The sequence below is a fragment of the Pelmatolapia mariae genome, linkage group LG3_W (genome assembly GCF_036321145.2).
Source record: "Pelmatolapia mariae isolate MD_Pm_ZW linkage group LG3_W, Pm_UMD_F_2, whole genome shotgun sequence".
NCBI classification, from domain to species: Eukaryota; Metazoa; Chordata; class Actinopteri; order Cichliformes; family Cichlidae; genus Pelmatolapia; species Pelmatolapia mariae.
Genome location: NC_086229.1, coordinates 35,540,229 through 35,563,279, shown reverse-complemented (window position 1 = coordinate 35,563,279; position 23,051 = coordinate 35,540,229). Strand labels below are relative to the sequence as shown.

Genomic DNA, 23,051 nt, shown 5'->3' with positions numbered 1-23,051 from the left:
AAAAAGTTTTGTTCCAAACAAAGCAAACAACAAGGTTTCATGTTAACAAGTGAACTTCTGTCTGAACCAGCCTGAAGTCAAACACACTGATGAGGGTCAGAAGCTGCTGTCAGACTAACATTAAATTATAAAACCTAAGATGTTTCTAAACAGTAAAATCTGTAGATGATTGGCATCCATTAAACATGTCAGACTGATTTAATATTTCTCCATTAATTGTTTTTACTTTCCATAAATACTGTGATATGATGACTTGTTTTAGTTGGAGAAACTGTGAGCCATAACTTAATAAAGTGTTTGTTGTTTTTGAATCATGAGGTGGAGTACAGATGACTTATTTAATGTGTGTGAGAAAGTGAATAATCAACTTCTAAAAGTCAGATTAATGAAGTACATCCAGAATTAAACCAAAAACACACCATGATGCATCAGAGAGCAGCTTGGTGAGTTTAGTATTTTGCCCAAAGATATTTGCATGAAGACTGAAACAGACGAGGACTGAACACTCTGATTAGCAGCTGACATACCCAACCACTCGAGCTGCAACCACCGAGAAAGAAGGACTAAGGTAGCAGTGTGGATTCATCAAGGCAGACTGAGTGTAAGCAGCAGGGACCTGAGAAAAACTGCAATATAGAGTTAAACTCAGGGGACATCAATGAGTCGATCCCACTGTGCCTTTGAGCTGAGAGCAGGAAAAGGAAGAAACATATACGAGCGACTAACTGTATTCTTCTGTTAAAAAACACTATTGATAACTGTAGAAGACTGTTAGTTTGTTGTCTTTGTATCTGACAGAAAAAAGTAAGAATCATCTTAAGGGTTCATGATCTTCAAACTGGAACATCAGGTTTAAGTGTTTACAGTCAAATATTGGAGCTGTACCAGAAACAAACTGAGAGTTCAGTTTCTCTGCTTGTTTACACAACACGGCTGAAGGTACAAGGTATCATGTTAATAAGTGAACTTTACGCTGAACCCGTCTGAAATCAAACACACTGATGAAGGTCAGAAGCTGCACACAGCTTCTACACAGTAAAGTCTGTACATGATCAGGATCCATTATGTCAGACTAATTTTATTTGTGTCTTTAAATGTTTTTACTTTCCTTAAGTGATATGATTTATTTGTTTAGAGAAACTGATTAATAGTCAAAACATAGAATAGTGTGTGTTTTTAATCATGGGCAGGAGTACAGACGATCTCTGTCATTTCTTTTTTTCATTTGTGAGCAAAAAAAAGAATCTGTGAAATGTCTAAAAGTCAGATTAAAGAAGGAGTTCATCCAGAATTAAACCCAAAACACATCATGTTTGTCTGCTCAGTAGAAAAGAGAGAAAATGTTAACAGGTCCTGTTTAAACAGCTTTACACAAAACCAGAAAGAAGAAGGACCAAACAGGCAGAGTAGGTGTTCACCACAGCTGCACTTCGGTTGGTTATGTTAGTGAACATGTTTGTAATAAAGACTGAGTATATGCTTCAGGGACCTGAGACAAACTGCAATATGGAATTAAACTTAGGGGTCATGAACAAGTAGATCACACAGCAGCAGGAGCAGGAAGAAGCTTATAAGAGTGACTCACTCACTTCAGAATTGAAGTGTTAAAGTTGTAGTAGGCACATAGGTAATTCTTTGTATCTGGCAGTGAAAAACTAAGAAAAACAATCACCTTGAGGGTTGATGATCCTCAAACTGGAACATCAGGTTTCAGTGTTTACAGTCAGATCTCAGAGTCGTAGCTCACAGGTCATTTCAGTTTCTTTGGTTACACAGCACAGCTGAAGGACATCAGGGTTAAAAGGACATGCTCATGCTTTGACTCCTCAATCATTCACAGTCTGCAACGTAGGTTACCATGGTGAAGTACATCAGTGAAAAGTGACCCTCTTTATAAAGACTATAGGGGGTCATCAGAACTGCAGAGAAGGTGATCGGCTGTCCACTCCCCTCCCTGGACTTAATTGCCAGCTCAAGATGTCTCTCCAGAGCCAGGGCAATTATAAAGGACCACCTCCATCCTAACAACCACCTCTTCAACATCCTGCCCTCTGGAAAAAGGTTCAGATCCATCAGGTGCAAAACCAACAGACTAAAGAACAGCTTCTTCCCATGGGCTGTCAGGACTCTTAATGAAAACTAAGAGTGTGTAAAGACTTCCCCAACACATCCACCCTGACACTGCTGTTGAATTTTGGCTCATGTGCAATATTTTGGTAGAACTACCATCTCCATCCTAAATGACCATAGCCCCTCCACCCTTATTTATTTATTATATTATTCAATTTAGTTCAATAAAACATTATTGATCCTGAAGGTTGATCCTGAAGGAAATTGGGTAATATATATCTGCCCTTGTATACAGACCCACAATGTTTCTGTTTCAATATTTCTTACACATACACCATTATATTAATCATTATTAGTTATTACAGCAGTGAGTTTGAACTCTGTTTCAAATACTGAGCTTCAGTAAAGATTCAAGCTGCATTTATTTATATTTCCTGTCACCTTAAATCTTCACTCAAATCTTGCACATAAATAAGTGACATAATATTCAGTACTTCCCTTTAAAAGTTTACTCTTCGGCAGCTCCACTTCCACCGTTTTGTTTTTTTTTCGGCAAAATTATCGACACCCACCGCCGTGCTATGAATTCTGGGATATGTTGGGCCACAAAGTCTACACCGCCACATCCTTAAAATTCAGGGAAATGAAGGACGCATTTGAGGCCGCATTTCGAGCAGCCTTTGAATTGGGACAGCCTTCGTTGTGTCGCTGTGATGTAATCAGCCCTAAAATGCGGCCTTTAAGGCTGCAGACCCTGAATTGGGATACAGCCACAGGTCTGCTTCCTGAACCTGTTGGTTTGTGAGCGAGCAAATGGCATTAAAGAGAAATGTCCCTCTGTTCCCCTCAAGTTTAGACAAAATGGAAATAAGGGAAGAAATGGTGAAAGGACGCCAGAGATAAGCTTCACTTTTCACAATATAAATCAGTTCAGGAGTTTGAACGATGTTGTTAAATGAACATAACAGCTGCCCTCCCACCTGTCCTGCTTCAGGTGAAGTCCCGCCTCCTTCCAGAAAGCAGCTCACCTGTGTGTCTGTGTTTAGTGTCCAGCTGTGGAGTGGAGCTTCTTGTTGGTGTGTGACGAAAGTGTAAGTTTGCTTTGTTTCCTCCTTTAACAGTTTGTCTTTAGGAACTTTACTGTTTGTTCAGCTCATGTTTGATTTCTTCACACAACAAACTGTGTGTGTTTGTATTTCCAGGAACAAAACCGTCGTCTCTCCATTAACCCTGAACACAGAAGCAGGTCAAAAATCAGTCGGTGAGGTTCTTTTGTTCTTTAGTAAAATCATTTCTGCTTTGACAGTTTAATGGATTTTTCTTGTTCATGACACTAAACTGAATGTATTCAGCTGCTGAGCACATTCACACACAAATATTAGATCTTTAATATGCATCTAACATCTAACTGATATTTGATAGAAAAAACAGTCTAGAAAATAAATTCCACACAAAAATAGAAAGCAATGTTTAGTGATTTTTTTAACGAACACCTTTTATTGCTTGTAATGCACAAACGCACCAACAGAGGGCAGTAATATCCCTTCAACATACGTTGTAAAATTACTATTACAACACTCCCACTTAATTTTACCATGGAGTTCACTTACTTGACTGCCATTGCTTATTTCTTTCCAAAAAAAAAGAACATTATGCACCTATATCACAGTGTTACTAGAAAATAAACATTTTCTCTCTTGGTTTAAACTTACAAAAAAAATGTACTGTGTCCATCTTATCCAAAACTATTATTCTACATTACAGTTATATGCTTGACATCTTAACATAAGCATAATATAGGCATGTTAAGCATATGATAACCCTTTTAAACTGAACACAGTCCAATCTTCTGTTTGAGATACTCAAACTTTTGTCTAGGCAGTGGTTTGGTTAAGATGTCAGTTTTCATGTTCTCTGTACAGCAATACTTCAGCTGGAGAAAAGAAAGAAAACACTGGGAGCCGCAAATACTTTTTGACATCTAAAATGAAGATAACACTATATATATTGTTTTTTATCTTTATGCTTTGTGTGAACAACTATGGTGTGTTGCTTATGAAATCCCTTAAGTGCTATAGAGAAAATTAAATTATATTTATGTAATCAACACATTTTGAACTCTTAAAGAAAAATAACAAAAGGAAAGACACCAACCTGAACTAAAATGATCCATGTAGCAAACAAAAACTGTTGTCAGCCGCCACCCTTATATCGCCTTTGGGCTGTTGGAGCCTTGACCTGACTTTTAAAAAATAATTGGAAAAAAGCTCTATGCTGCTGAAAAATGAAAAATAGATATTTGCAAAATTCTGCCTAAATATGTATTTTACCTGGTTAATGTGTGCGGCGGGGCATGGTTTGCAGCGCCGCTGCAGGGGAGGCGGACGCACCTGAGCGCCACCCGCAATCACGCCTCGCTGCCTTTACGTCTGCGCTATCTGTGCTGTTGTGTTGTTGGTGGTGTATGTTGGGCTGTGAGCTGAAAAGCTACAGCCGGCTGTATGCGTACAGCAACCGTGTGTGAAAAGTGGTCAAGAAAGAGATGCTGAAAAGCGTGTTCATGCAAACATCGTCGGGTCTGCCGTGATTTGTTTACAATGAGACTTATGGTCCTGAACCTCTGCGCACAGCGTCTGCAAATCGGGACTTTCATCTTTACGCAGGACTGTAAGCTGTCATCTGTCAGGCATGAACGGTGTTTGTCTTTAACGTAGTTCACAGTGGAGAACAGCTGCTGACATAATGTGGATCCGAAGATCCATAATTGGTCTATCTGGGGTTGAAAGTCTCGATAAATGCATGGCGTTTCAGCGGGTATATCGGCTTCCGTGAGTGTGACTCTTATTTTGAGAGATGAAAAAATAATAGAATATAATTTTATTTTTATATTTCAATATCACAATAATTTTCCAATTTAGAACTGCAAGTTAAAAAGAACTAACATAAATAAAATACACTTCAGCTAAATACTTCTAATTTATTTGCCCAAACCATGCGGAGCTGCAAAATAAGGACTAAAGAGCCGCATGCGGCTCCGGAGCCGCAGGTTGCCAACCCCTGACATAGCTGATACACTACTGGACACAGTGGTGTTGTTAGTAAGCACTCGCTTTTGTTAATTATTAAGGCTTGTTGAACAAACTGTAGTATCAGACTGTCCATCTTTGTCTCCAAAGCAGTAACAACAGTTGCATAGCTGGGTGGCAAACTACCTAGAAGGGTGACAATTTGATCTTCCTCTTCAATTACAGAACCTATTGCCCCTAGCTGATCACCGGTCATTGTGAATCCCACAATTCTGTTTATGACTCCCAAAAAACATGTTAGCAGCGTCTTTTTGCGACCTCTGGGCCCATAACCTGATGTTTTTAAAGAACGTCTTTTATTGCATGTAATGCACAAACGCACCAACAGAGGGCAGTAATATCCCTTCAACATACATTGTAAAATTACTATTACAACATACACATGGTGTAATAAGACTCAAACTAGGCACTCACGTATCGATTATTGGCTTATCTCAAAAGATTTAGAAAAAGTTAAAACGGATATTTATCCTACACCACTCTCAGACCACAAAATGGCTTAACAATCCCATTGTCATCCTCCCCCATCACTAAAACTTCATACTGGAAGCTAAATAGTATCATTCTTGAGCATAAGGAAGTGATTTGTGAAGTTCAGAGATTCATTAAACTTTACTGGAGTAAAGCTCTCACAGATAATACATTTTGTAGCAACTGGGAACTTTTGAAATATGAAATTGGAAAATTCTTTAGAAAATATAGCAGTGATTTGGCAAAAAAAAAAGTGAATCTGATGAGATAGAACTGGTTGACCTGCAGCATAGGTTAGATGAGATTTACAAACGCAAAGCTGACGGTGCCTTTATTCAGTCTCGCAGAAAATGGCTCGAAGAAGGAGAGCAGAATTCAGCCTATTTTTTTCAGACTTGAAAAGCATCAATCTAACACCAACTCCATCCTACAACTAAATATTAATGGGACAATTTCTAATGATAAGGATACCATAGCAAAATATTGTTCAAACTTTTATTGCAAACTTTATTCTTCTAGTTATTGCCCTGAAGCTTGTCTGACTTTTTTTAATTCTTTAGACAAAATTACTCAGCTGAATGAGGAGGATAGTCAGCTTTGCAACAGATCAATTTCTTTGATCGAGGTTGCAGATGCTATAAAACATCTAAAGATTAACCAATCATCTGGAACTGACGGCCTTACTGCCGAGTCTTACAAACAGTTCGCTGACAGTTTAGCCCCATTTCTTTTAGAAGTTTTTAAGGAAAGTATGGATAGAGGTGCACTCCCTCCCACTTTATGTCAAGGTTTGATCACCCTCATTCCAAAACCAGGAAAGGATCATTTGCTCTTAGACAATTGGCGACCAATCTCTTTACTGAATAATGATTATAAGATACTGGCACAAGTTCTAGCCAATAGAATGAAACCTCTATTAGATAAAATTATTGACGAGAGTCAATCTGGATTCATGCAGAATCGTCATATTTCAAACAACATAAGATTAATTTTAGACATAATAGATTACCCAGAACTTGTACTGGATGATAGTCTCATTCTTTCTTTAGATTTCTACAAGGCGTTCGACTCCTTAGAGCACCAGTTTATGTTTACTGCTTTAAATAAATTTGGGTTTGGTCAGTCCTTCTGTAATGCCGTTCAGACACTGTATTCCAATAGTAAGAGCTCCATAAAGCTGGCCACTGGTACTTCCCCGAGATTCTCTCTAAAGCGTGGAGTGAGGCAGGGTTGCCCCCTATCCGTATATTTATTCCTTCTATCTGTGCAACTCCTTAATTCACACATTAAACTCAGTTCTTTAAAAGGCCTGGTCATTGCTAACAGAGAAATACTCTTAAGTCAGCTGGCAGACGATACAGCTCTCTTCCTCAGAGACGCCTCGCAAGTTTCAGTGGCCATTAACAATATACAGCCATTCTCTAAAGCCTCCGGACTTTCACTCAACCTGCATAAATGTGAACTTCTACCAGTTAAAAGTTGTTCAGCAACTTCAATTCATGGAATACCTGTAAGAAACTCTGTAAGATACCTTGGAATTCAAATTATAAAAAATGAGCAATCCAGATGCTCCACAAACTTCACTCCTATTATAGATAAATCCCAAAAAATCTTTAATCATTGGCTACAGCGAGACCTGTCGTTGAAGGGAAGAGTTCTGCTATCAAAGGCTGAAGGCATCTCCCGTCTAACCTATGCTGCCCAGTCACTACATGTTGATAATACAACCTGTAAGTCAGTTAACAAATTATTATACAATTTTTTATGGAAAAATAAAACTCACTACTTGCGTAAATCAGTAGCTTTAAATTCATATGATAAAGGAGGTATAAATTTGATTGATTTCGGTGCTCTTAACAACACCTTTAAAATAAACTTTTCCTCTCATAAGTCTATAAATACCAGAATAAGATCTCTCTTTCAGGATGCAATGGTCTCTGTTCCATCAGCCATATTTCATTGGGCCAATTTTGTAACAGATATTGAATAGAAAAAAGTTCGAACTTTACCACAAAGGGTTTTTTTAACAAACGAAATTAAAGATATTTCCTTTAAATTGATTCATAAGTTTTACCCCACTAAACAATATTTGTCCAAATTTGTGGCTGAAATAAATTTAAATTGTACCTTCTGTCAAGAGCAACCTGAAACAGTTTCTCATTTGTTCTGGTCATGTAAATTTACATGTAAATTCTGGAAGGATTTCCACAAGTTTATTACTGACTCTGTTCTCTCTAATTATCAACTATACTATAAGGATGTTATCTTTGGCTATTATAATTTTAAAGACAAGGACAATGATGCTTTCTTCTTTATAAATGTGGTTTTATTTTTGGCAAAATTTCACATACACAAAAGCAAAGTCCTCGACAGAAAGCCTGAACTTCTTGTATTAAAAATGGAGCTTGCACAATATATAAGGACAATCTCCTCATCAAAAAACACTAAGGCTCTCAAGACTGTTAACATCTGTAACCGTTTGAAACTGCTAACTTGATTTTGGCTCTTGCAAACTTTTGTTTATTTGTGTTCCACTTAATTTATTTAAATTTTTTGTACTCACTTTTGTCTCACTGTCCCTGTCACTCTCTTTGTTCCTCATTGTAATACCACAATGTTATCTTTTATGTGATTCCTGTTTTACTTGACTGCATGTCCAAAATGTGATAAATAAAGTAAAAAAAAAGAAAAAAGATCCGTAGCTGAAACCCGATCGGTACCCTCCATGGACTCAAATTCTTTAAGGATATAATTTCTTTTAACCGGATTAGGGCAAATTTCATTTATCAAAATATTCCTGATCACCTTGTTTGTAAACCTGCTGTCATCAAATTCAACTCCAGCTATGCAGAGCTGCCTCAGTCCAGGAGAAACTTTAGAGTGCACAATATCTTATTTTATCATTGATCTCAAAGGGACTGGGATGGCTTTTATTAAGGATTTATATCTCTTAGCAGTACATCTTACATCAAATTTCTCACAAAACGTCTCATGTTTTAATAAGACCCCATTCTCATCCATAAAATGAGCTACAGCCCAAATCCCTTTAGATCTCCATTCATCCATGTACACAGATTTCCTACACAAACGGATATACCTGTTGTTCCATATAGGGGTATTGTGAGGGGTAAAGTTATATTTATAGATTAATTTCCAGTACAGAAGGGCCTGCTGATGGAAAGCTGAGAGTTTAACAGGTAACGAACTGCAATCAAAGTCACAACGTAACAAAAAGTCTATTCCACCCATTTTGCCAAAAATCACATTGGGAATAATGTTCCAAAAGGAATTTTTGTTCCTAATGAAAGATCTTAACCATTTCAATTTTAGTACACCATTCATAACATCAAAGTCAATGGCATTAGCCCCACCCTCTTCATAATTCTTAATCATATCATTTTTCTTTATATAATGACATTTGTTCCTCCATATGAACCTAAAATTAAGATTATTTATGGATTTAATTAGTTTTGGAGATATGGGCAGAGTAAAGGCTGGATAGATTAGTCTGGATAGACTGTCCATTTTGGTTAGCAGGATTCTCCCAAACAGAGTTATGTCCCTTTGCAGATATTCTTATTTTCTGTTGATATCTTATCCTTGCAAATTACAATGCCCAGATACTTCACCTCTTTTTTTATCTGTATATTATTTATTGCTTGAAGGGGACACTCATGCAGAGCTAGAATTTCGCATTTATTAATATTTAGCTGTAGGTCAGAAGCTTTGGAGAAGTGGTTGATCACCTGGGCCCCTCTTATTTAGCATTTACATGCTCCCGTTAAGCCAGATTATAACCACCTATAATATTAACTACCACAATTATGCAGACGATACTCAACTTTACATTTCTATGTTTCCAGGTGATGTTGAACCTATCCAAACCCTTAATAAATGCATTGAGCAAATTAACAACTGGATGTCTCATAATTTCCTTCAACTAAACAATAACAAAACTGAAGTACTTATCTTTGGACCTAAAAAAGATCGATTAAATATCAGTAATCAGCTCAAACTGGTCCAACTAGAAACTACCGACCAGGCTAGAAATTTAGGTGTAATAATGGACTCAGACCTGAACCTCCAGGGCCACATAAAAGCTATAACAAAGTCAGCATTCTACCACCTGAGGAACATTTCCAGGATTAAAGGACTGATGACACAAGGAGACCTAGAGAAACTCATCCATGCATTTATCTCTAGCCGCCTTGATTACTGTAATAGTATTATGACAGGTTTACCAAAAAAATCAATCAGACAACTGCAGCTGATCCAGAACGCTGCTGCTCGTGTTCTTACTAGAACCAAGAAAATAGAGCACATTACCCCAGTTCTAAAGTCATTACACTGGCTACCTGTAGCTCAGAGAATAGACTTTAAAGTGCTTTTATTAGTTTATAAATCCTTGAATGGATTAGCGCCAGAGTATATTAGAGATCTGCTATCATGGTACAAACCCTCAAGATCACTTAGGTCCTCCAGCTCTTGTTTACTGACCGTCCCTAGAACCAGAACTAAACAAGGAGAAGCAGCTTTTAGCTCCTACGCTCCTCACGTCTGGAATACAATACCGGGAGAATACAAAGCTGCAGAAACGTTGAACTCTTTTAAGTCTAAAATTAAAACTTACTTATTTAGACTTGCTTATGAGTAACTGATCCTATTATGGCTCTCTACTTGTTTGTTTTAATATCTTCATATAAATTATTGTCCTGATTATTGTTTTATTGTAAATGCTTTCTTGTAAATGTTTATTGTATTTTACTCTTATAGTGTTTTATGTTTTGTGTTCTCTTTTAATCATGTAAAGCACATTGAATTGCCTTGTGCTGAAAGTGTGCTATACAAATAAAATTGCCTTGCCTTGCCTTGCCTAAAGGAATCTGGTCCTCATTTTTTAAAAACAGGGTGGTATCATCTGCCAGCTGGCTGATTATTATCTGTTCACCCATCACAGTTAACCCACAGGCAGCACAGTGGCACGGTGGTTAGCACTGTTGCTGCACAGCAAGAAGGTCCTGAGTTCAATTCCACCATGTTCTCCCCGTGTTTGCGTGGGTTCCCTCCGGGTACTCCGGCTTCCTCCCACCGTCCAAAGACATGCAGTTTGTGGGGATAGGTTAATTGGATAATTGAAATTGCCCATAGGTGTGAATGTGCGAGGGAATGTGAGTGCGAATGGTTGTCTGTCCCTGTGTGTTGGCCCTGCGACAGACTGGCGACCTGTCCACGGTGTACCCCGCCTCTCGCCCTATGACAGCTGGGATAGGCTCCAGCGACCCTGAAGAGGATAAGCGGAAGCGAATGGATGGATGGTTATCAACCCTTGTTTCATGCTTGGCATCAGTTCTTTCTTCTCTATCGATTCCTTTAATGCATCAAACAATAAAGTTCTTAGGTCCTTCCAGAAGAATTGATAAAAATTAGTAGTGAGTCCATCTGTCCCTGGGGATTTGTTTAATGCCATTTTCACGACCACCAAATTTTCAATCTCTCTGAAATCTTTGCATTCAGTCCCATTTATCAACAAGCTTGAGATTAGATTTCTCTGCTGTCTACACTTTTCCAGCTTACTAAAATATGATGAGTTCTTTTCACCTGCCTCAATCCATTTGGCTCTCCATCTTATAAAGGCACCCTGGGCTTTCTCTAGATAAAGATCATCTAATTTAGTTTGTAACTCCATCAATTTGTTTTTCTCTTGCACGTTTAGTTTTTCTTTACTACAGCACTGAGTTATTTCACAAAGTAAATTACTTTCATATTCCCGTTTTTCCCTGTTCAGTTCTTTGCAGAATTTTATAGTGAATTCTCTGATTTTGAATTTAACAAATTCCCATTTCTGTATATTACCCACTACCGAGTCATCATTTTTTATATCTGTAATTATATGTCTAATTTTATCACAATACTTGTCCTTATTTAAAAGGCTGGCATTAAATTCCCAATATCCCCTGCTGCTACGTCTCATCCTTGTTGGTTCTAAGACAAGATCATTGAAACAGTGATCAGATAGGGGTGCTTTGGAGATTTTAGATTGTGAAGTACACCTCAAAATGTAATCGCTGACTAACCAATAATCAATTCTTGACCTGCTTTCTCCATTAGGTTTAAACCATGAATAATTCTTAACTCCTGGATTCAAACTTCTCCAAATGTCTGTAAAATCATTATCAATAGAAAAGTTCTCAATAATGTTATTCTGTTGCCTCCTTCCTAAGCGAGGAGGCCATCTGTCCATCCACTCATCTGGTGTCATGTTCCAGTCTCCTCCTACTAGGATGTGATCTGTGGGGTACATAACTTTAAACTCTGAAATAACATTTGGTAGATTTTCCAATAGACTTTTATTTTGACCCTCATTATTATGTCCATAAAGATTTGTGACAATTAGAAATATGCCTTCGCTCTTCAAAACTGCAGTTAACCAATGACCCTTGCTATCAGCTTTATATGTTATAATCTCCCCTGGGAACTTATTAAAACAAATCGCCACACCTCCAGATCTGTTAGATCAATGACTGAAAAGAATCTCGTCTCCCCACTGATTAGCCCAAAGGTGACATCAGCATCCACAGAGTGAGTTTCTTGTAAAAACAGACAGTGACATTTTTGCCCCTTGCAAAATAAAAAAAGTGCCTTTCTCTTAACAATTTCCTTCAAACCCCGAACGTTTAATGAACCAAAAGAAATTTTTGAGTGAATCATAACAAGAATATGCTAAGAAAATAACTAATAATATTTTTTTTTAAAGAAAAGAAAAATATATAAATATGAGATTAAATTGTAACACTTGTCACCAACTCAGTGACTAATAATCTTTAACTTTAAGTAGAACTCTTTTGTCCCATTGATAACATTCCACTGTATACAGTCTTACATAAGGTCTTTCATTTAATGTCACCAATCCTCCGTCCTTCGATGTATCCATGAGGACCCCGGAAAAAGGCCCGCTTCCCAGCCCATCTGGCTTGTTCAATTTGCGGCTACAGCCGCCTCCTCTCTTCCCAGTCCTCCCGCAGCAGTAGCCTACCTCAGCGAAGTGGAAACCACCGTTCTTACAGATAGCCGAGTCTTTGGTGCGACGCCAAATCTCCTCTTTCACATGTCTCAGAGCAAACAGAATGATGATGATATGTTGGACCTTATTCTCAATCTTCTTCCCAACTCTATGCACCACATCCACAGATTCTTTAAGCTTTGATATCATATCAGGTGCGATCTTGCAAAGAATTCCAATAACCAGCGATCTGACATCTTCATCTTTTTTCTCTTCTAATCCTTTAATCCGGAGGCACCGCTGTGCCTCCTTTTCGACTACCGGGACATTTAAGCAATGGATAATCCATATACAAACAAATTCATGCTTTTCTGGTTAACAGAGAGCGTCCCCCAATTGAACAACAGCGCCGTAAAATAAGAAGAATGGCGCCTAATTACAGAGTTAATACTACTGACTTAGTAATGTGTCACGTAAAGATTCATCAGTCTGATGAAGTGTTTACTGGCAACTGACAGTGATAGCGGACATCATCATCACTATTCCAACAATCCTCTCTGCACAGACAACCATAAACACACTCACTAAATCATGAAATGTAATAATTATTATGGGCAAATTCTTCATTCACAAATGTCATTTTCTGAAAACAAAGCCGTCTTTTTTTACTTTTCACAAAGAACTCTGCCTCTTTCTCTCATCTGTTAAATTTATGGACAAAAAACAAGCTCTGGATTTGAATCATATCATTGTTGAACTAGATCTGTTAGAAAACCCCTAAGGTATAACTTATTTTATGTTTTTTAATTATCTGTCTTTTTTGTTTATTTGTCGCTAGCCCGACGTCCCGGGGCTAGCGATTTTTCCAGTCGGGCTACCAAAATCTATCTCAGCCCTGCCCGTCGGGCTATCATAGGAAGGAAAAATATGTGTCAATGCTTTTGCATTTTCTTTCGCAAATGTAGCTGAGTAATTATGTTATTGGCATCGATGAGCCACTGTCAATATGTGACATATTGAAATTGTGTTTGAATTTGTGCTTGTTTTTTGCTTTCACTTTGCGATCGCGCGAACCGTGTGTAGAGAGCGGCAGCACTGATTGGTGAGTGACGATTAATTGCGCACCAATTCCTCTGACATCGTCTTATCACTCATTAGCTACTATTCAAACGTGACAAGTGAAATCTCCCACAGCAAGTTTAAACATGTGAGAGGTTGATTGCTCAGAGAATCGCTGACCGTTATGTGAGTGCGTGTAAAAACAGCAGGATTTACGCCAGTATTTTAGTTCTGCTGAGCCAAATAAGACAGGTCAGGGTGAAGAAGGGGCAGCCAAATAAAAGCCTACCACAAAACGGAAAAGTTATGACAAATCAGACTATGAGGCAAAAAGAAAGCTCAGCTTTTTTGGTTTCATGGACAAAAGAATTTATGTGGCTGGAATATGACGAGCTAAATAACATGATGTTCTGCCGGGTGTGTTATGAGTTTCATTTCATTTGAGTCGACAAGCCCCTTTGTAACTAGGACCAGTAATTTTAAGAAAGACCCCATCAGAACCCATGAGAAACGCAAGAAATGCATTATACTGCACCCAGTCTGCAATATCTTTCCCAGAACAAACAGCAATTGCAAAAAACATACTAAAAATAAAACAAGCACAAGCAGAAGTCCTGAAAAATCTTTCAAAAGCGTGCTATGTTGCAAAGAGTGAACTACCATTGGCCAAATTTAGCAGTTTTGCAAACTTCAAAAAGCAAATGGCCTAGATCTTGGTTCCACTCACCCCTTACCCTTGACTTCAGTGGAATTTTCAGATTGAGGATCTGACACAGACTGATTCATGTTCTTACAAGTTCATAGAAATTTCTGTTCAATTAGAACCAAGTATTTGAGTTGATGATTGTAATTTTTATACAGTTGTGATTTGTATTTAACAACTTTCTGATTAATTTTTGTTTCTGTTACAATATTATACTTTAATGTATAATATTGTAAAGGAAACAAAACATTAAAAAAAATTTTTTATTCGAGATACTTAAATTTATTTTGGGCTACCAAAAACTGAAGAGTGCCTGCCCGAAGGGCTACCAGAGATTTTGAAATTTTGCGAACCCTGGCCAGGATGGTTTGCCACTTCATTTTACCCGTTAAAGTATGCTTGTAGGTAACATTCACAAAGGTAGCAGGGTTTGGCACTTAATTTTACCCGTGAGAGTATGTGTGTAGCTGTTATTAACAAAGGTAGGATGATTTGCCACTGAATTTTAGCTGTTAAAGTATGCTTCTAGCTCATATTCACAAAGGTAGGATGGTTCGCCACTTAAATGTAGCTATTAAAGTATGCTTCTAGCTCAGATTAACAAAAGTAGGACGATTTGCCACTAAATTTTAGCTGTTTAAGTAGGTGACATTCACAAAGGTAGGATGGTTTGGCAGTTAATTTTACCGGTCAGAGTATTTTTCTAGCTAATATTCACAAAGGTAGGACGGTTTGCCACGGAATTTCGTGTTGTGCGCATGCGCAGAAACAACGGGTAGGATGGTTTGCCAGGTAGGATGTATTCCCAGAACACCGGCAGACCTCAAGCAGCTGGGGAAAGAGGGCGGTTGGGTGACAGTGAGGAAGAAGCATAGTCTTAAACAGAAGCCCCAGGTACACCACCAACCTGTTCATGTGTCTAACCGTTTTTCCCCACTCGGCGACACACCCGCCGGGGGTCAAACTCTGGTAATTGGTGATTCTGTTCTCAGACATGTGAAGCTAGAGACACCGGCAACCATAGTCAATTGTCTTCCAGGGGCCAGAGCAGGCGACATTGAAGGAAATTTAAAACTGCTGGCTAAGGGTAAACGTAAATACAGTAAGATTATAATTAACATCGGCAGTAATGACACCCGGTTACGCCAATCGGAGGTCACTAACATCAATATTGAATCGGTGTGCAACTTTGCCAAAACAATGTCGGACTCTGGCTGTCTGAGTGGTGTCCCAGAAACGATGTGGGCTTCATAGATAATTGGCAGATCTTCTGGAGGAAACCTGGTCTTGTTAGGAGAGACGGCATCCATCCCACTTTGGATGGAGCTGTGTACTGTGTCAGCTCCCAAAAAGACAAAAAACAAACTAAAAACCAGCAATAAACAATTTAAACATAAAAAATCAAAAAGAAAGAACAATACAGTATCCACATCTGAACCAAAGAGTAAAACAGTGAAATGTGGATTATTAAATATTAGGTCTCTCTCCTCCAAGTCTCTGTTAGTTCATGACTTAATAATTGATCAACAAATCGATTAACTCTGCCTTACAGAAACCTGGTTGCAGCAGGATGATTATGTTAGTTTAAATGAATCAACACCCCCGAGTCATTCTAACTACCAGAAACCTCGAAGCACAGGCCGAGGGGGCGGTGTGGCAGCAATTTTTCACACCAGCCTATTAATTAAGGAAAGACCAAGACAGACTTTTAATTCATTTGAAAGCCTGATGCTTAGCCTTGTCCAACCCAGCTGTAAAACTCAGAAACCAGTCTTACTTGTTATCATATATCGTCCACCTGGGCCTTACACAGAGTTTCTCTCTGATTTCTCAGACTTTTTATCTGATTTAGTGCTCAGCTCAGATAAAATAATTATTGTGGGTGATTTTAACATCCATGTAGATGCTAAAAATGACAGCCTCAACATGGCATTTAATCTGTTATTAGACTCAATTGGCTTCTCTCAAAATGTAAAAGAACCCACCCACCACTTTAATCACACTCTAGATCTTGTTTTAACATATGGCATAGAAACTGAACATTTAACAGTGTTTCCTGAAACCCCTCCTGACATTTACAATAATTTATTACAAACCAGTGGAGAGTAGACTTTATCAAAGTAGATGTCTTTCTGAAAGAGCTGTAACTAAGTTTAAGAATATAATCCACCCACTGTTATCATCTTCAATGCCCTGTACCAACATAGAGCAGAGCAGCTATCTGAACACTACTCCAACAGAGGTCGATTATCTTGTTAATAATTTTACCTCCTCACTACGTACGACTCTGGATACTGTAGCTCCTGTGAAAACTAAGGTCTCAAACCAGAAGTACCTGACACTGAGATGAAGCAGGAAAGAAGCAGCTGATATTTGGACAGCACACATGATGGAAAGGAGGGTTTCAGTTGATGTGCACATGAATGATTTGTGTTTCCTCTGCAGGTGAAGGTAGAAAGTGTGTGTGAGCTGAATTGAGCAGCATGGATCAGTGTGAGGACAGAGAGGAGGGAGTCCCTCCCTCTAAAAGCACTCTGTGTGGGGAACATGAGAGCCAGACCAAAGCTCAGAGGTGAGATGACCATCTCTAACTGTCCATGACTCTTCTCCATGCCACAGCTCAGCACTCGCATCACTGCTCCATCATTATTCACAGGAACCCACCTGGACCTCCACCCAGCTCTGTGTCCTTAAGGAGTGACACGTCTAAAGATGATGCCCTTGATTTTAAAGTCCAGCCTGTGTCTGCTGCAGAGAGGTGAGCTGTTAGTAACATGAACTCTCTGATTTAAATGATTTTGATGTTTCCTGGATTCTTAAATGCATCTCTATAGGAGAGAAGTATCTCAAAGGACACACAGGCTCAGCTGTAACTGTCAGTTTATCTGGTTTTAGACACATTTGGACAAAATTGGCTTTTTTTAACTATTTTTTTTTAATCACAGGTGTAAATTTAGACCTCACACACCTGGATCCTAAACTATGATAGAAACAGCTGCTAGCAGTGGGTAGTTTGACTTTAGCCTGGTGGCTAAGCTAACGGAAGCGTGCCAGCTGTGCTCTGTGAAGATGATACGCTGCTCTAGAAAGCAAACAAAGGTTTGTGCAGCTCCTCTTCAGAAAAGTGTTCAGAGAGCAGCTGCTTTGTTAGACAAAGGCTCCTCGTGTGAGCCCAGATGTGTGTGTAACAGCTGGATGAAGGAGAACCTTCACAGTCACGTCTCCTTTATTAATGAACTTCCTGTTGATTGCCGATGACAGGAACACAAAGTGTTTGTGCCACGTGATGCTGCAGGATTTGTTAACATGTCCGTGATGGCAACATCTCCTCGTCTAATTGCAAACAATTTATTCAATTTATCATTGAAAAAAAAACATGTTTGTGTCTGCAGAGGTCAGAGGTCTGCAGGGTTCAGCTGTCTGTCTATGAAGACATGTGCAAAGGTCAAAATCCAAACTTTACTAATGAACTAATAATAATGACAATTATCGACCCGTTAAAGGGGGACAGAGGGCCTCAGGACCAAGAAGAACTGGACCTTGTAACGATGGAGTGTATGTTGTAAGTGATCTCTTTTTTAAGAGATCAAGAGAGGGAATTGTGAGATTATTCTGTTATCATATGTTACCTTATATCTGTAATCAAAGTAGTTGAATTATGATACTGCTGTAGATCATATTATACCCCTTAATATAGAGTGTGTGAGCAGTATGTAGTTTTAATTTGCATTATACTTCTGACTTAAAAGAGTGTGAAAATCATTAGATCTATTGGATTGACCTGTATTATTTGACACTGTTGAATGTGTTACACTGTTTCTTGACGTTGCATACTGCTGAATCATGAAGAGAATGTTGTGTGCAGAAGACCTTGTGTCTAAGTTTAGGAGAGACAGACCACATTCCATACCCCCACCGTTACAGAGAGCAGAGACACAAGGAGCCGAGGTCATAACTTAGGCGCCGTAAGAGAGAAAACATGTGAATGTTTAGGCTTTCACGACTGGGTGGGGGCCACTAGGGGCTATAAAAGGCTGAGTAACCCGTCACCATTTTGAGACATGCTGTGACCCTCTTCAGGCATCTCTCCCCATCATGATGGTTCTTATGCTAATAAGTGTTGAATTGTATGAAAATAAAATATTGTTGATTGAGCATGTATACACCGAGTATTGTCCCTCCTTCAGCCCAAAGATTAAAACAACTGGGAGTTTTTAACAACTTGAGACCTGTGATGAGCTCCTTTAGATGTTTGTGTTTATCCTGGATAAGGCCAACTGTGGTTTAGGGGATTGGGAAGCTCATCGTTAACCGGAAGGTTGCCGGTTCGATCCACCAGCTCTGTCTGTCCTGGTCGTTGTGTCCTTGGGCAAGACACTTTACCCTACCGCCTACTGGTGTTGGCCAGAGGGGCCGACAGCGTGATATCACTGCTTCGCTTCTGTCAGTCTGCCCCAGGGCAGCTGTGGCTACAACAGTAGCTGCCTCCACCAGTGTGTGAACGAATAGTGGAATTGTAAATTAATTTGTAATTGAATAGTGGAAATGTAAAGCGCTTTGAGGGCCCCGAAAAGCGCTATATAAATACAATCCATTATTATTATTATTATTATGACCTAAAACATTCTCAGATTTTTACAAAGATTAATTAAAAAGAAAACAATGAAACAAAAAGATAAAAATATTAGACTTGTTTATTTCTTTTTCAGGTTAGGGTTAGTTCAATAATATAATGTTTTACATGTGAGTTTTAAATATGGAATTAAATTAAATTATTCTGTTATTATTTTTCCAATTTAACCAAAGTGTGGCACTTTATTTTTCCACCTTCTATCTCTACATTAAGAATGTCAGGACGTCCTGAAGGATCCAGTCTCTACCAGCTGTGGACACTGGTTCTGCAGACAGTGCATCTCCTCATACTGGGACCAGTCTGCTTCATTGGGAGACTGCTCCTGTCCCCAGTGTGGAGAAAGATCCAGAAGCAGAGCTAGACTGCAGACAGCCAGTCAGAGCAGCTGTGTACAAAGTAAGACTGAACATCTGTCTGCTGATGGACTCATTTCTGAAAACTGGACTTCTTGTTGTTGTTCAGACATTGAAGAGTTTTCTTTCTGCTTAGTCTCATTTGCTGTGTGCACTACTGTGAAACCTTTTGCTGCTGTTTTTATTTAAAGTTTTCATGTTAGCAGGCTGTAGAGTGCCCTGTGTGTAATGGATCTACAACTGTTTAAATCTCAAAGGTCAACATTACATTGTTGATATTAACAGTAACTCTGGGCCTCTGTGTCATATTTGTTTAAAAATTGATAAAAAAAAATTGAATCATTCAAAAATACAGACTATCCATCCATCCATCTTCTTCCACTTATCTGGGGCTGGGTTGCGGGGGCAGCAGCTCAAGCGGAGAAGCCCAGACCCCCTCTCCCACTATCTCCAGCTTGTCCGGGGAATACCAAGGTGTTCCCAGGGCAGCCAAAAGATAAAATCTCTTCACCATTTGCCCAAGAACCCAGGAGGCACCCAGGAAGATGTCAGATGCCTGAAGCACCTCAGCTGGCTCCTTTCTATGTGGAGGAGCAGCAGCTCTATTGTGAGCCCCTCGCGGATGTGTTGTTGTTATTGTTGTTAAATTTCAAAGTCAGCAGGTGAGATCAGGTTTTTGTGATCCCTGATGTGGATCATGTGACCTGGTTTCTAGCTTACATGACAGGTCAGAGGTCAGCGACTGTAACTCAATGACTCCTGTTAATGTGAACTCACTGAGTGTTTGTGGTTTACCTCTCAGACTGACTGAAGTCCACAAGAAGATGATGATGGAGGAAGAGGAGGACAGAGCAGAGTCTGCAGGGTCCAGCTGTCCGTCTGTGAGGAGTGACCGGTCCAAAGGTGACAATCCAGACTTCAGTGGTGAACCTGGACCAACGAGGTCAGAGAGCTGAACTCACTGAGTAACAGAAATAATTCTGCACTGACATTATAATCAGTGTTGATTCTGGTTGATTTTCTGACTGTGTTTGTGAGCTGAGAGGAAATGAAAATGAATTTGTAACCAAAATCAGTTTTGTCCAGTTTTCCTGTAAAAAGCTGAACTCTAATCTAAGAGGATGTTACTGACAGGAAACAGCTGCATTATCTGCAGTCTGTGTGATCACAGCTGCTTCAATCATGTTTGTGTCTGCAGAGGTCAGAGGTCACAGTCTGCAGGGTCCAGCTGTCTGTCTGTGAGGAGTGACTGGTCCAAAGATCTACCTCCATACTTCAGTGGTGAACCTGGACCAACGAGGTCAGAGAGCTCTGATGACTCCTTTACATGTTTGTGTTTCCTGGATAAATCTGACCTGAAACATCCTCAGATTGTTACAAAGATTCATTAAAAAGAAAAGAATGAAAGAGAAAAGATCCAAATGTTAGACTTGGTCATTTGCTGTTTGAGGACAGTGATGCTCATATCTGTGGGGAAAGTGTGACCTGAGTGGGTTCATGTTTGTCTTTAAAGAGCTGCTCTGATTCTCTTTGTGTCTGATCTGTTAAACAGTCTGAGAGGTCACACAGAGACCCAGCAGCTAAAGCCTGGATCATACTGGCTGCTGTTACTCCATCAGGACAACACTGAACCACAGTGGTGTTCATGGAAATCAGCCAATAAATTCAGTGCAACTGCCTTCATGCAGATGTAAACTTGAGTGACATCATATTCTTAATCCACAGCATGTAATATGATGTCAGCCATTAGTTCAACATATAAACGAGATAAATGAATGGTTGTGCAGAGGCTAAGCCTACGCTTGAAGCCACTGAGGTGGTCGTTAATGGGGTTGACGCGATGTCACTGGTATGTATGAATTAATTAAACAGTCCAATAACTCCAGCAGTACTTATCTTGTCCTTTTTGGTCTTTATTCCAATATCATCTTAACATAACAGTGCAGCGGTTACAAACTGTTTGCCTTCTTACAATTAACGACACACCTGACGGCGATTACTGCGTCTACCTTAAATACCTTTTTGAACAAACCATACCAAAATAGAAAAGGTGACCTCTAGCAGCCACATAAGGTATTAACCCATGGCTCCTACAGGTTGGTTCACATGAGGATATTGTGTATATGAAGTGAGTGTCGGGAGAAAACAAAACAGTGGTAAATGGCCTGTATTTGTATAGCGCTTTACTCAGTCCCTAGGGACCCCAAAGCGCTTTACATGTTCAGTCATTCACACACTGGTGATGGCAGCTACATTTTAGCCACAGCCACCCTGGGGCGCACTGACAGAGGCGAGGCTGCCGGACACTGGCGCCACCGGGCCCTCTGACCACCACCAGTAGGCAGCGGGTGAAGTGTCTTGCCCAAGGACACAACGACAGAGACTGTCCGAGCCGGGGCTCGAACCGGCAACCTTCCGATTACAAGACGAACTCCCAATTCTTGAGCCACAATCGCCCAGTGACACAAAGTGAACAAGTCATTCTTCATTCTTCAGGGGGCAGTATGTAAGAAAAAGGAAAAAAAGAAAGAATGTTTGGACACTGCTAGCATAATTGACAGGTTTTTAACGGGGCGCCCACACAAACGCAAAACAGACGAACTCTGTATTCCTCGTCCACACGTAAACGCAAAAAAGGAGTTTAAAAAAAATCTCCCTTTTCGAAACACCGTTTACTTTTGGACGAAAGGGCGCATAGAAACAGCTGCATTTTCCAAAATACCCATATAGGTGTGGACAGAGCTTCAAAGAGTTAGTAGATTATTTTATTACTACAAGTAAATTATTGCAGTTTACTTTTATTTGTTTTAATTGTTTACTAAATGTTTGAGGTGTGAAATAAACCGCAATGTAGTTTGAAAAATATGGGCGTGTGTGGCTAACAAAAAAAGTTGGGTTTCACTGTTTTTGTCAGGATCCTGGGTCGCCCGACCGAGCGTTTTTAGTTCTTTCTGATTTATGTATTTTGTACTCGTGTGATTTATTCCATGGTTTTTAGTTTTGATCCCTTGCCCTTCATGTTTTCTTGTGCCCCCTCTGTTCTGTGTAAGTCTGTGTTTCTTGGTCTGTGTCTTTGCATGTTTTGAGTTTCTTGTGTTTTCTGTCACTCTGTATTGTGAATTATGTTCTCGTGGTTGGTCTTTTGTTACTCCCTCGAGTCTAGTTTCTTGTGTTCCATGTATTTCCCTCTGTGTATTTTGGTTCTTAGAGTCCTCTGCTTCATGGTTTATGTCTCTGTGTTTCTTAGTTGCTGTCTCCACCGTGTCAAGTTCGCGTCTCTGTGTTATACTTCCTGTTTTACTTTGAAGGTCCGTGTCTTATGTGAATGTGTTCTGCTTTGCTTCCTTGTCCCATCAGTTCTGATTTCTCCCAGATGTGCCCTCCTTCTGTGTCTCATTCCCCTCGTTGCTTCCCAATTTATTTAAACCCTGTGTTTCTCTGAGTCAGTGTCGTGTCGTCCCTCATGCTGTATGAATCTCGCTGTGAGTTTAGTTTGTTATTTCCCAGTATACTTTAGTTTTGTATCTTTTCCTGGTGTCTTCGAATAAATCTGCATTCTCAGTTCATCCCTGCAGTCTTAGTGCCTGCATTTTGGGTCCAACTCCTGCTTGCCACACAGCACTTCTTGACAGCTTTAGCTGCCTAGAGTTTATGCTGGAGGGGAACCTGCTCACTT

General features: G+C 39.5%; 1 protein-coding gene across 1 annotated transcript in view; it reads left to right on the top strand.

Annotated features, from left to right (window-relative positions):
• LOC134622284 (NACHT, LRR and PYD domains-containing protein 12-like) overlaps positions 1–23,051 on the top strand; it is a 1,346,881-nt gene that overhangs the window by 34,725 nt on the left and 1,289,105 nt on the right. Inside the window, exon 5 of the mRNA XM_063467996.1 lies at positions 559–568. Within this exon, the coding sequence (XP_063324066.1) occupies positions 559–568 (10 nt within the window). The remainder of the gene's footprint in view (positions 1–558; positions 569–23,051) is intronic.